At 41.2% G+C, this 15784-nt stretch overlaps 1 protein-coding gene across 1 annotated transcript in view; it reads right to left on the reverse strand.

Moving 5' to 3' along the window:
• The window catches only part of LOC125286791 (palladin-like), an 84875-nt gene that overhangs the window by 18513 nt on the left and 50578 nt on the right, over positions 1-15784 (reverse strand). The window contains exon 7 of the mRNA XM_048232068.1: positions 8998-9117. Coding sequence (XP_048088025.1) covers positions 8998-9117 — 120 coding nt within the window. The remainder of the gene's footprint in view (positions 1-8997; positions 9118-15784) is intronic.

Raw genomic sequence — 15784 nt, forward strand, 5'->3', positions numbered from 1 at the left:
TCTACACCAGCAGGTACTGGATGATGAGGGCCTGTGTACCATCCTATGTGAGGTGGAGGCAATCCTCAACAGTCGACCCATCACCACCGTGTCACCTGACCCACATGATCTTGAAGCCTTGACACCTAACCATGTTCTTCTCTTCAAATCTAAACCTGTTCTACCTCAAGGAATCTTCCAGAAATCTGACATGTACCTGAGGCGCAGATGGAAACAAGCCCAATACATGGCCGATCTATTTTGGAAGAGATGGACCCAAGAATACTTACCATTATTACAAGAACGACAAAAATGGACAAATACAGAGAAGAACATCCAAATAGGTGACGTGGTTTTGATTGTGGACGCAACAGCACCTCGAGGGTCCTGGGTGTTGGGAAGGGTCCTTGAAACCTTTCAGGATAGTAAAGGGCTGGTACGGTCAGTAAAGATCAAAACAAAGACAGGCATTCTTGAACGGCCCATCACGAAAATCTGTCTGCTGGTAGAAGGCATCTCCTGACCAATCCCGATTGAAGTATGTAACCTTACTGCTAAAAAAAAAAAAAAAAAAAAAGGACAATATATATTTATGTTCTCTTTGTAATTGTATTAGTTACATTGCATACAATTAGGGGCCGGGATGTTGGGGTCAAATTTAACCCCAACATTTGGTTGTTTTGAGTTTGTGCACCCTCTGCAGGTTTGGAGTGCCTTCCTCCCTTGAGGATACTCCGCCCCAAAAACATAAGTACCTAGGCAGAGCCAGGCCAGGTGTGGCTGATTGGAGGCAACAGCTTTTTTATGTCCGTCTCCTGCCTTCATGAGCTTGAGCATGCTGCTTGTTTTATTTTGATTTACCAGTTATGTTCTAAAATAAATACTCAACTCATTGAGTTCAAACGGCACATAACATTGTGGACAATCACTTCTTTTGGATGGCAAGGACGGTCAGTCAGAAATAACTACAGTCAGTCACATGGATGGACTTAAATTGGTAAAAGACCAGTACAGCAGCGTTATTCACAAAGTGATTTCCGCTCAAGGCAGAAATTGGCCATGAGAAGCCATTATGCACGCGTTCTTAATTACAGACAAAAAAAGAGAGAAACTTTCACTGACAGATACAGAAATGATCCCTGTTTCAGGTATTATCGTTATCTACAGAGAAATAAATCTGGCAATGACAGATTCCAGAAAATGCTTCATAAAATGCGTTGTGCGTTACATATACAGCGCAAGTACCAACAGATAAGATCTCATAGATATGAGCAAGACACTGAACAGTCAACACCGACAGAAAGCACCCTTTTGCATTTGAGTATTGCATCTTTCAGAATGGCTGTACAGAACGGCCCTACTTATGTGTGTACAGTATGTCACAGAGCTTTGTTTTATAATCAGGTGAAAAAGTGCAATCATGAATCTTATCAAAGGAATCCAGACATGGTGAAGAGAGTCTTGACAGAATTACATTCATATTTGGAACTTACATAGTCCAATGCATCGGTACACTACGTTAGTGTTTCCCAAAACCATAGTAGCAATGAACGTTCGCAACCACTATCGTAAAGTTGTGTAGTTACAACTACAGGGCTCTCAAGTGTCACGCATTGAGCGTGACAGTCACTCATTTCAGTCTTTTGTCACGCTCTCCCGCCACACATTGTATCTCTCACGCAGAAAAACTATTTATATATTTAATATGCTGCGGCAGCGTCCGCGCCGCTCTCACTATGGAACCGGCAGGAATCAAGCGCGTCTCCCCTGGAGTTGAGCCTGCCACTTATCAGCCAATCAAAAATAACGAGAGGGGCTACACAATAGCCAATCAGAAAATAACTGTATTGTATCTGGGTAAGATTTAACGCAACAACCAATGAAAAACGCGTATCCTGGAATTGTTGAACGTGAATTATTGAACAGGAACCTGTTACCTACTTCCAAGTTTCGTTCACCTTGGAGCTTCGAGCATCAGTTCATGGTTTCAGCACAGAGTAAGTCATCTTTTAATGTTACAACAAATCCACAACTTGTTTGACACAATGACAACGTGACTGCTGCTATAGAGAATGTTTCCCAGATAATTAGCATCAGTTGTTCATGACTGTCTGTAACTTAGCCAACAGTTTCACAGCCTGTTCATTGACAACACTTGCTCAGAACAAGTAGCCTTTCGTTCACACGATGACTGACATATTGTCACATTCTAAACATCTCTCTCTCTCCAAATAGACTTAATCATTTTATTAGCACTAAACAAATTAAAGTGTATTGCATAGCCTATTGTTATAGGTCACTTTTAAATCAGGTCATATTATATAATTATATCCTGGCCATGGATGCATTAATCATTGCATCTGTATTCAAAAATGTCGGGTAAAAAGCAATTAAGCATCCTCTCATTCACCCTGAGAGGAAAGCCCCCTAAAAGGTCCAGGTTAGTGGATGCTCAGAGGTGGTGAAAAGGCCCATTATTGAATTGTCAGTGCCATGTGTCAAATCATTTCTTTTGCAAATCTGAGCAATTATAAATTATACTTTTGCCCCATTTTGACTTAGGAGGGCATTGCTCCTACATACTTTAGCCAATAATCAAACGTCTGCTCTCTTTTGGAAAGCTGGGACACTGTTGGAAAACAATTAGAATAACTGTGTGATGTACTGTCACAAAGTTACAAAGGCTAGATTATTCTTTTATTTTTCTACCGGATAACAAGCATCTTTGAACTGACCACATTTCAGCCCTCTAGGTCTTGACTTGATATGACTTGAGTCCTAGCATTAGGTCTTGTCATGCTGTGTGCAAAAGTAGATCAATATAGAATGACAACATGAGTACTTTAGACCATTATTTGCCAATGTATGCTCATGCATTTGGTAAAATGCCCTATAAAAACTCCCCATGGGACTTTGGGTTATCCAAAATGCATACTGGCAATCAAATGCTTACTGCATATGCACCCCACATAAGCATAATCTTGGCCTCAAATGAAAGGTAATACTCTGAAGTTTCATGCTTGCATTTGGATTGTAGGCTACTTCAGGTTCTGATACGACTACACTAAATATGGAATAATTACAAAAAATACAAATCTTTACAATTTCTATTTCAATTCAATTGGTGTGTATAAGACGGGCTATATTTCTGCACAACTAATATTGAATCAACTGGTAACTGACCTGGGGCTGGTGTATGCTAGCTGGTGATGCTAGTTGCGCGTGTAAATCCTCACACCCCTAACCTTAAGAACGCTTCTAACCGCTGAGTTGGAAGCCTGGGCTTTTAGCTCAGTGGTTAGAGTGCTCGACTCCCATGCCAGTGTGTGTTGACGGGGTGATTGTCGACGAGGAATGTCACTCTTGCCTGTCCTCAAAACTTGAGAGCCCTGCGAAGTCAAGCCTTTAAATGAAAAAAACACTCTGTAATAATCAAAGAAATAAACGTTAATGAAGTAAACTTGTGACCATCAAAAATAGTTTATCGCCTGTAACTGATAACAGGACGTAACAGGAAGGCATTTGGCTGAGCAACGGAGGTTAATATGCTCTATATTTTGTCCAAATGATGTCTGTCTATCATCGTTGCACTCGGAGAAAACCAGAATGTTTAATTTGTCCTGCATTTCTTCTACGGCTGCAAACGGGATTCACTCGCCGTTAACCAAATATTTCTTTATTAGGGCAGGGCAGGCATATTTCTGGCTATTAAATTATGTCTAAACCAGTCTGCTAAAGTCTGTAGTGAAGTCTGTGTAGGGTTTTCCAGCTCCATTTCTTTTTACGAGACACCCTGCTCACTTGAGACCTCTGCCGGTTGTTGCAGCGTCGTTGCAGCGTCACTGGAAAAATACAAATTAAAGTCGTGTGATGCCGCGTGATCCCGCGCGCGGACCGCGAGGGAAGCTGGCCAAGTCGAAGCACTGCCCACTGTAATAGCAAAGTACATACCATTTGCGAAAATAATCAGTCTCCCCAAAGGCCAACAGAAATTAATACATGGTGGAATTGTTTGTGTACCCTCAGAAATACAAGCAACAGTCAATGCTTTGCCGAGGCCCAGTAGCCAGTCGCAGCTTTTGAAAGTGAAGTTGAAAAGAATGGCCTATACAGGGCATCACCAGTTCCAGACTGTTGACATGACCAAAGTATTATGTGCCTTATCAAAATTGAGAGAGATTAATTCTGAATACAGGAACATAAGTATAAATGATGACACACTGGTCTTTGAGGACGGAATGAGTGCCATGGCAAATGAGAATTACATCAATGATGAGCTCAGTGTAATGGAAACAGATGCATTGGACGACTGTGACATGACTGAAATGAGACCTTCGGAAGGAAATATTGTAGACAATCAGCACAATATTGAAAACCAGGAGTTACACGATGACCAGGATTCACCCGACACTGAGCAGGGTACAAGTCAGCAGAATGGTGGTTGCTCAATAGATTCATGCTTACAGCCAGCTGATATTGCACAGGAAATTATGACATTTGGAGAGGGCATATTCACTGTGGCACCAGCTGAAGGAAACAGGCCAGTGAGTTTTTTCAGAGTTCCTAAACTAGATGCAATGGCTTTCCCTGTGCAGTTCCCCACCGGAACAAACACTTTAGATGAAACACATAGACTCAGCAAATTATCGCCAAGCAGATACTTCAATGCACGTCTTTTTTCTGTTGACAATCGATTTGCTCTTGACTCCAATTACATTTTCTTTGCACAGTTTGTCACAGAAATGCATTTGGCCAAGTCTTCTATGTCGATTCAACTCCGTAAAGGAAAACCCATGACCAGAGATGGACGCAAAATAACGGCAAGAATGCTACAAGACAAACGGGAGGTTGAGAAACTGGTGCAAAACAGAGACGCGACACGGTTCATGCAGCCTTTGAGAGGAACACCTGCCTACTGGGAAAAGACCCTCAGAGATCTCTTTGCAATGATTCGCCAGCTGGGTACCCCAACATTCTTCTGTACATTTAGTGCTGCCGAAATGAGATGGCCAGAGGTCATACAAACAATAAAGGCACAACAAGGAGAGCAGGTTGACGTTTCTGAGCTTGACTGGGCCTCAAAATGCGAGATATTGCGTAGCAACCCTGTCACCACCATGCGCATGTTTGACAACGCGTTGATGCACTACTCAGACACCTGATGCTGTCACCAGCGCAGCCCATTGGTGAGGTTGTTGACTACTTTTTCCGGGTGGAGTATCAAGCTAGAGGCTCACCACATACACATATGTTGGTTTGGTGTAAGAATGCACCTGTATTTGAGGAGAACCCATATGAGAAAGTGTGTGAGTTTGTTGACAAGTATATAACATGCCAGCTGCCTGATCCAAACATGGACCCTGAGCTTTTTAAAATAGTTACAGAAGTGCAGACCCACAGCAAACGGCACTCCAAGTCATGTAAGAAGGGAAATAAGCACTGTCGTTTTGGTTTTCCTAAACAGCCGGTAGAAAACACATTCATAACACGACCGATCCCAGCTGAGCATATGGACGAATCTGAAGATGAGGCAGATTGTGACCGTGCCTACATGTCTCCTGAAGATGCCAAAAGAAAACTGAAGCCTGTGTGGGAATTACTGAATGATCCAACAACATCATGTGAAAGCATCCCACAGCTACTTGCACAATGCAACTTGAACTGACACAGTTTATGTATTCTTCATAGTTTATTAACAACGTCCAGCACACTGGTGATGAAACGTAAACCAAAAGACTGCTGGATAAATGGCTACAACCCACATTTGCTGAGGGCATGGAATGCAAACATGGATATTCAGTTCATCCTAAACCCTTACTCCTGTCTTATGTACATCTTGTCGTATATTTCCAAAGCTGAACATGAGATGAGTGAGTATCTGAAACGAGTTGTGTCGGACACCTCTCAATCCAATACATCTGATTGTGACGAAATGAAACAGATCATGCAAGCATACTCAAAAAACAGAAGTTAGTGTTCAAGAGGCTGTTGCACGAGTCTGTAGCTTGAAACTGAAATCCTGCTCTCGAAATGTGATATTTATACCCACTGATGACAATGCTTTGAAAATGAGCATCCCTTTAAGGTTTTTGAATGACAGAATTCCAGAGTCAGAGAATGTTTGGATGTCTGGATTGGCAGACAAATACATTAACAGGCCCGATACTGAAGAGTTTACAACAATGTGTTTGGCCGAGTTTGCTTCCACATACAGAGTGGTGTACGGAAGGCAAAAACAAGGAAAGAAAGTTTTACCTCTCCAGAATGAGATGGGATTTATCCAGAAGCAAACTGGTAGACCTGCCATCATTAGATACGCCCGATTTTCGGAGACAAAAACTCCAGAGAAATTCTATGGCACATTACTCAAACTGTACCTCCCTTACCGATCAGATTCACAGTTGAAACCCACAGGTTTTCCAACGTACGAGTCATTTTACAAAGCAGGTTCTGTAAGGCTTCCTGGAAAAGACGATCCAGAGAATGTATTTTCTATCTTCATTTTTACGAGACAAGACAACAGTTCATGACAAAATAACGAATAGTAAATACATTTTAACTCACCAAATGCCTAGGATTTTGACAGCCGTCGTTTCGTTCAGACCTTATTTGAACCACATTTGCAAAAAACTTCCATTCATTTTCCCATAGAGATTTTTTCTTACGAACCAGGGGGGCGTTAAAATGCTACCGCTAAAAACGACAAGCTTCCAGGTGGCTATCACACTCTGCTGGGGTACCGAAATTAGAATGAGCCGTCTGCAAAATAGATAGTTTACAGGTTGAATGTACCGGTAGATAGTTTAAAAGTTGTTGATAGGCAGATAGTTTAATTAATGTTGATAGACAGTTAATGGACAGACGGTAGCTATGCAAATGACTTAAGGTATAACCGTAATTTGATTGGCTGGTGCTGTCCGTTGATTGACTTGATTGGCCGGTGCCGTCCGTTGGTGCAGCAAAAGTTGAACTTCTCAATGCGAGTGACAGGAGCAACGCGACGCAACAGACCCACAATTCAGTTCGGCAACGGATGACGTACAGTAAGCCCATGTAAAAGTGAACGGGATGCGTCTCCAGCACTGCAACGCAAGCAACTGTGTGTGGGAGCCGTAAGCGATGTTGTGTAACGTCACTTCTGTTTAAGAGCTCGCTACTCCCTCCCCTCCCTCCCGTGTAAGTGAAACTTTCCTAAACGCACATTTTGTTGGCTGGAACAGTTTGCTATGTTTTTATGGTCCAGGCTGGACCAAGTTGTTTTTGTTCCTGTTTTTGGAGCCTGGGCTGTTCACAGAGACCGTGTTTTTCTTTAGTGTATTCAGAGCACAGGCAGCTAGCGGTAGGTGAGGTGATGTTTGCTCTACCTATGCTCAGAAACGGCGATAGGCAGTTTAATGGAGGTTGATAGGGAGATTGTCTTAATGGATGTTAATACACAGTTTAATGAATGTTGATTGTTTAAAAGTTGAATGCTGTTGAAGGTTGTTGCTAGACAAATAGTTTAATGCATGTTGATAAACTAGTCGAGGAGGTGACAGTTGGAACCAAAGTTCTTGGAGCTGAGCACTCTAGAATCTTTGGTTTGAAGACGTGCAACTGGGTTTATGATGTCATAATGCTCAATGTAAACTCTATGGGAAAAAATTGAAAAATCTCAAAAGTTTACAAAAAATGTTGAACATTACATTACATTACAAAGTTTAAATGAAGTTTCTAAGTTTAACGGTTTAAGTTGAATAGCACACAGAAAAAGTAGTAAGCGGAATAATTATAAGAAGCCTAGGAAGAACAGTACATTGCATTTCCATGCACTGTAATAAGAAGCCTAGGAAGAACAGTTCAGTGCATTTTCATGCACTGTAATAAGAAGCCTAGGAAGAACAGTTCAGTGCACTGTAATAACAATAAGAAGCCTAGGAAGAACAGTACAGTGGATCTCAGCACTCTCTTGTCTGTTGGTATAGGCATCCGACAACAAGTACTCGGGGCAACAGCCAGCCCTATCATTCAGCATAATTCTTCAAACCCGGACTTGCTGAATCTACAGCTCTCCACTCACTGTTGGTAAAATGAAATAAAAAATCTGCCAAGACCTTGGTCGTTCCCAAGTGTATGGCGGTCTCCGGCGATGGGAAGCTGCCAACACCCGTGCACAATATCAACATTCTCCGCCTTCTCCTTCTAATTGATGTTAAACGAAATATTTTCAAAATTACTAAATTAATTAAGCTATTCCGACCGCAGAGAGGCTATCCAATTTGTTACATCAAAGTCCCTTCAAATGTTTCTGGCTGGCAAGGGAGCAGTCTGAGTAGAGTGTTGAAACTAAGGTATGTGAAGTCGTCAACTACTTCAAAGGGGACACCATCGATTTTGAAGCTAGTGGCTGAGGAAAATTGGGTAGTGAGTAGTGCCATGACTTCAGCTTTTTGAATGCTGATCAGGGGCTTCATTTATAAAGGGTACTACACAAAAAAAGCTGCGCACACGGGGGTAAAATGTGTGTACACATCTTTCACTGCAAACATTGGGATTTATAGAATTTAGCATGTGGAACTCCAGGGTAGTATCCATAGTTGCAGACAACTCTTGTTCTCTCTAGTTCTAATGTTTAAATCATCTGATTTTTCTATGCAACAGAAATAGATTTAGCGTTAATATGAGTTGATAGAATTTTCAAATTATAGTATTACCGTATTTTCCGGACTATAAGTCGCACCGGAGTATAAGTCGCACCAGTCAAAAAATGTGTCATATATATATATATGTTGCACCTGAGTCGCAAGACCAGCCAAACTATGAAAAAAGTGCGACTTATAGTCCGGAAAGTACGGTACTAGTAAATTGAGTACCCCTTCTGTACTGAAATCGTAACACTCCAGTATGCTCTTCAGATACTGACTTTCATTTTCAGCTGTACAAAGAAATGTGGAAGTCTTTGGAAGTGATACTGAACTTGTGTGTTTAATAACTAGATCTATACACAAAGTGAAAACTCAAAACATGAAAAAGTTTTACCTGTATGAACCTCCACAAAGCAACTGCAGGAGATTGTCCCAAATGGATTTCCAGCAATACACTTGAATATTCCAGAATCTTCAGGTATGGCTTCAGTGATGACCAAGGTACACAATTCTTCTACATGAAAGCAGAGGCCACGGTTATCAAAAGTAGTTAATTTGTGTATAATATATCAAACCTCAAATAGCAGTGAGTTCACTAGTGGACAGGCTTCCAGGGCACTTGGATCAGAAAGTAATTTGTTATGAAGAAAGTTATTTCTTCTTGATATTTGTGATAGATCATACCTCTCATTGGTTGCATTATGTTCTCTATTCACAAAACAGACCTATTTGAAACTCTTTGCACATTAATAGTGTCTATAAAGAATGGAAGTAATTTAGAGTTACTGCTAAGTACATCTTATTATTATACGGCTCTTCACAATGCTACTAGAACACTCCATTGACTTGAATGGGATTTCCCAACGTTCTACGGTAAAATATTTTCATGTAATTACTGCTGCAAACATATAATTACCGCTGTCAATGGCAACGGGTTTTGTGCTGCTGATTTAAGTTTTTCATATCACTCCGCAAGTAGTCCGGTCACTTCTTGCATTGGAACTTCATTCAAAAGTGAAAGCAGACGGTTGATCAGCTGTGTTCTAAAGAATGTTTGATTCAAGTTCAGCGTGTGTTGCGAACTATTTGTTTCTCAGCAAAAGCCACGACGAAACAGTAACAAATAAGTGTAAAGAGACATATCGTGGAGTTTATTTTTCCGTTTGGGCAAGTAGCCGTATAATAAGCGGGATAATGTATAGAACGCCCTTCAGGGCGATACAAGACCGGTCCAGTTCGCCCTGTCGGGACTTATTTTCCCAATAATGACCGGCGTTCTATACTGTACATTATCCCTTACTTACATCTTACTGTAGATATAAGATGTAATAAGATGTTACACATAAGATTAATAACACAGTTTTTGCAGTGCATGTCATACAGTCATCCTCTCCCTTCTCTAAGATATTGGTTTCTTCCAAATGTTGCCTGACGACAGACTATTTTTTAGTAGATAGCACAGAAAGTTGTCTCCGTTTTCTCTACCGCTCTGGCAGCATGAATACATGCACATAAAACTGAGTTGCTCACCAATGCAGTAGGAATTAACATTGTGTGCTGCTGAAGTAGCTACGAAGAGTATCTATCTGAAAAATATATTATCTATTTGTGTGATGCTGGGCTCTCTGTAGCTGGCTTTTTGTTGACAGATCACAAAGAAGAGGTTAAAGAATTGAGTGCCATCGAAGCATAAAAACCTGGCATTACCTAGGGTAAAAATAAATTACTGAGCTACTATAGCTGATTTAGTGACGTTTCAAAATATCCCCCCAAAGTGTTATGCTATAATTAAGATATGTCAATCAAATTTAAGATAATTGTGTGAATGGACTCCATGCAGGACTCCATTTTGGATCTCCTTCCTACTGGGCAATCAACATCCTGTTTACCAGTGTTGGGGTCGTTACTCAAAAAAAGTAATGCGTTACAAGTTACTCGTTACTTCTTTAAATTGTAATGAAATTACTTTACTTGTTATTCATTTTGGAAAGTAACGTGTTACTCGTTATCGTTACTTTACTTAAGTTGGTCTCTTACTTAACCAGGGTGCAACATTCAAAGAGTTAAGCAACATTGTTATTTGCAATTTTAGATTCGGCATTGGTCAGCTAAAAGTAGCCTAGTAGGCCTACTTTCACTAACAATAGCCTATATTCATTTTGTCACCTTTGCTAAATTTACCTTTTGTTTACTTTTACTTTACCGTTATGTGTGTGTGCTTTAACATCAGTAAAGCTTGGGGCTTCATTCAGCGTTTTGTACTTCCATCGTAAATGACTCTTCTACATTTGCTGCCTGCTGCATCCTTTCTGTTTTTGTTTAGAAAACGTTTGAGTTAATGCATTAGGTAAACATTTTTTGCTGGTAACCTGCCACAAATAGCCTAGATTATGACAGATAACAGATTGTATAACAGATTGTTGTGTGCGTACATTCTCATTCTCTCTCCAAAATGTGTCTGTTATAGGCTGGCCAAGTGCGTAATTCTGCTGCATAAAGTTGAACGAACACATTTGTTTATTGTACAGAAAAATATAAATAACCTGTCAAGCAGTCAGTTGGGTACAGTGCAGTCAAGAGTTGGAAGTAGGGCAAATTAATTTAAGAATCAAAACGTGGGCCATAAGCCTCTATTGCTTGTAGCCTTTTAAAAACGTCTGCTCGATAGTTTAAATCGCCAACAACATTGTTTTTTGCAGAGGCCTACCCCAGGCTACAGGATACAAGGATACAAGGATACAAGGAAGTTTATTGTCACATGCATATAGTTACTGAAAGTAAGAAATGCAGTGAAATTATGTCTGGTGTCAGCCTATTTGTGCATTTATGGGGGGGGGGGTGTAAAAAGTGCAGTAGAAGAGGGGTTTAGTAGAAGTTTAGTTAAGTGGCAAGGGTTGCATAAGAAAGGTGGGGGAGGATTGGGATTGGGGGGGGGCACCAACAAGGAGCACCCAAGAGCAACAGGGGCAAGGAAAAACTCCCTTACCAAGGAAGAAACCTTGGGCAGATCCACGGCTCAAGGGGCTAACCCAACTGCCAGGGGTCTTGGTGTGTGTTGGGGGGATGACAACGGAGATGGGATAGTGTGCTGTGTATGTGGGGAGAGGGCAGTGTGCAATGTGTGTTGGAGAAGCTTCCTGATGAAATAATGTGCTGTGTATGTAGGGGAGAGGGGGGGGGGCAGTGTACTGCAAGTATGGTGAAGGGACTTAATATTGCAAGTATACTGTATGTATGATGTCTGTGAGTGATGACAGTGAAGATGTGTGTGTGGGCGGGAGGGGAGTGGAGCAGTGACTGTGTGTGTGTAGTGTGTGTGTGTGGGTAGGTGGGGGCAGTGTGCTGTAAGTATGTAGAGGATGTGTGTTGGAGAAGATCCTGAAGACAATGTGCTGTGTATGTAGGGAGGGGGGCAGTGTGCAGCAAGTATGTAGAGGAGGCTTACTGTAGCAAGCAGTGTGCTGTATGTACAGTATGTGAGGTGATGACAGTGATGATGTAAGTGTGTGTGTGTGTGTGTGTGTTTTGACGTGTGATGAAATAAGAAAATAAATAAAAGGTCTGTAGCATAGGGAGAGGGATGTAAAAGTGCTAAAAGTCATGTAGGTGTGTGTGTGTGTGGGGGGGGGGGGGGGGGGGGGGTCATGAGTGCTGAGGAGTGAATGAGTGCAAAGTCAGTATAGTGTGAGTTCAGAGTTGGGAAATGTTTGAGAGTGCTGAGGAGTGAATGTGTGCAAAGTCAGTATAGTGCGAGTTCAGAGTTCGGATGGCCTGGGGATAAAAAATTCTCCTGAGTCTCTCAGTTCTGGCTTTGTGACTACATAGGCGTCTTCTTGATTTCAGCCGTAGGAATAATCCATTCCTTCAGAATCTTTTCTCTTAGGCTCTTAGGAGTACTCTTCTAGAATAGATATCTTGTAGAGCAGGGAGTTGAGTTCTTATAGTACGTTCAGCTGAGCGCACTACTCTCTGCAGAGTACTACAATCTGTGAACTGTGAAGTTCCCATACCAGGTGATGATGCTACCAGTTAGAACACTCAACCGCTGAAGTGTAGAAGGCCTTCATGATGGATGTAGAAACTTTGAATTTCCTTAGCTGAAGGGCGGAGAGTCGTTGTCTGGACTTCTTCAGAACATATTGAGTGTTAACAGTCCATGTTAAGTCTTCAGTAATGTGGACACCAAGGTATTTAAAACTTGTGACTCTCTCTACAGGTTGCCCGCTGATCATTAGTGGGATGTAACTGTAGTTCTGCTGCTGCCTTCTGTAATCCACTACCATTTCCTTGGTTTTACTGATATACAGATAGTTCTTAAAAGTTATTTCTCCACTACTGGCTCATTTATCAAAAAGGTGCTTTCTCTTCGTCCTCCGCAAATTAAGTTACAGGTAGTTCCATAGGGAGACGTTAGAATAAACTAGATGTACCGCATAGTGGTAAAAAATATGACCGCCGCTCAGTCCTGTACATCCGTTCTGTGAAAATAGATCACACTTCACTTTTACTCCATCCCCCACTCTTGAAACTTTTGTGTATGCTTGTTTGGTATGCCTGAGTGTGTTTGTGCGGCTGCACAGAAAGTAGCCTACTGCTGCTGAAAAGGTGAATAGATTGTAGAATAGCCAAAGAAGATGTAGCATTGTTTTAAAACCTTTAAAATCTCTAAACAATCACTAGTAGGGTAGTTCATCACGGTTCATCCATTGCAACTGGATTGGTCACTTACACCTGTAGGCTACATTGTATTTGGGAAAAGCAAAAGGTATCAGCATAATGTTATTTATTAATTTATTTATTTATAAACAAAAACATCTCTGTCAGTTCCATGCCGTTTTCAACAGCTATCAAAAATTTCTTTTTTGGATCGATGGATTTTTTGTTAATGTTTCTTCTTCTACATAAGATTTGTCATCTTTAGTTCATGTGATACTTTATTGTCAATGCACAAATTAAGTAACAGCAGTCTGAAACGAAATGCTGTTTTATATTTAACCAGTAGAACTGTTGTCCGTTATTGTTCGTGCAAATATAGGCTGATTCATGTTCCCTTGCATTGTATAACTGAGGTCCATGGCTAGTCTGGCTTTCACCAGACCAAGCTCAATCTTTTAAGAAATCAAAAAATAAATAGCGGGCAGATCAGGCTGGGTTCACCCAGCCAAGTCAATAGGCACCCGATATTGTTTAATTTTCCGATTGCGATATCCACGCTCTGGCTATTCTAAATGCAAAAATGCATCAGGGAGTTATGACAAAACTGTAACTAACAAACTACAGTGGGCATCGCTTTCAAATGACCACTTCATTCGCGCATTACGCGGCGTGAAGCTGCGTGAAGCTTTAGTACCACTTTCAGCCACTGTGCGTCGCTCTGCCACTGTACATCGCTCTGCCTGCCGTCCCTTCTGAAAAAGCAGGATCTACCATTAAACATAATTGTTGCCGAGAGTAATCCCAGCCTACGAATTCAATAACAAAATAAATCATGCATAATTAAACATTACCTCGATTTAGGCTACTTGGGTATGGCTTAAGGCTTGACTACACGGTGGTAACGAAAATCGAAATTTGCTGTCTACATTATTGTCAGTGTTGGGGTTAAAGCAACTACGCAAATCAAAACAGTGGTGTGATAATTGAGGCAGTAGAGAAATAACTGTTCAGAATTAATCTGTAGCCTTGGGTAGGCTTCTGCAGAAAACAATGTTGTTGCCGATTTAATACTATCCGGCGACGCTTTTAACAGGCCTACATAATAGAGGCTTAGACAACTATGACCCACGTTTTGGTTTCGTATTTATTTTATTAATTTGCCCTACTTCTTGACTGCAATGTAGTCAATTGACTGCTTGACATGTCATTTTTATTTTTCTGTACAATAAACAAATACATCTGCTTTATGCCGCAGAATTACATTCATATTTGGCTGACTGCAGACGCGCCACTTCCCTCCCCATATTCCAAGATTAAGATAGTAGCCTATACAAAAGCACTTCATACTATCATAAAAAAAAGTTAACTAATAGCTATTTGCAATTTGACAAAACACTGGTCCTCATTTTGCTAATGCGAGGACGATATGAGCCTGTTGCATTTAGTTAGATGTCCGAAGTCAATATAATGTTTGAAAACCACTGGCTCGTAATCACAATAATTTAACACACGACAGTTGGATAGCCTACTTCATCATGTCCCCATGCCTACATTTTTGTGAGTAGCATAGAGATCGTTAAAAACAATAAAGTATGGCTCTCCGTTTGGGACATCGAAAACATATATTTTTAATAGACTACCGTCGAAGATGCTGACTTGCAAAAGCCTCGGGATAACACGTTATCTCCACTATCATCAGTCATGCCCCTTGATCAAAGTGGGGAATGAAATAAAAGTTTGAGAACCACTGGCTTAACAAGTTACCTGCAGTCCAGAACACAGAATCTGTTGCAATATTCTGATGATTGGCGATGATATCGGCAAATGTTTGTTTTCCAAAGTAAGAATTTCACTTCACCATGCACCTTCGACAATACCTGGCCTACCTGGTATCATTACAAACGTTATTCTGTGTCCTAAAACTGGCATATTTTATGGCATTGTGTCATGTAAGTTCGTTGCAAAATCTAGAGAAATGTGTGAGGTGGTCAGCGGGGGACAATTGAGACACACATTGGATTGTGTTATTACTTGAACATTCCACACTATCCACAGCTGGATCAGGGGCAGGAGGGGGCAGGAGGATTACTGTCAGCGTAGGCTTTATATAAAATTCTTCAACAGAAAGCCTCTAATGTTGTCTTGTTTGTGGAGCGCTTTGCTTCGCTTATGTAATCTCGGCTTCATTGAAAATGATTGCAGGCTTGCCCAAAATAAAGGCATGTGGTTTGCGCAGCCTACAGTAAATAACAGACCCGCCAGAATGTGCGTTATGATGCTTTTTTACGAGCAGGATGTTTTTGGTAGCCTACCCTACGCAAACTGCATGTTCTTAAATAACAATGATCATCAGTAATATTCGACCATTAATTTGGGTAAATGGGCAAGCGTTGGCTGATGATTGTAACGCGGGCATGATTCCAAACACCTCCCTTACGATGATGAGGGACAGGTGACAGGTCTCAGAATGCGTGCGCTACACAAGGACGGAAGATGATGAATAACTGGGGCCGTAGGCTATTCAC

Source organism: Alosa alosa, chromosome 21 (assembly GCF_017589495.1).
Source record: "Alosa alosa isolate M-15738 ecotype Scorff River chromosome 21, AALO_Geno_1.1, whole genome shotgun sequence".
NCBI classification, from domain to species: domain Eukaryota; kingdom Metazoa; phylum Chordata; class Actinopteri; order Clupeiformes; family Clupeidae; genus Alosa; species Alosa alosa.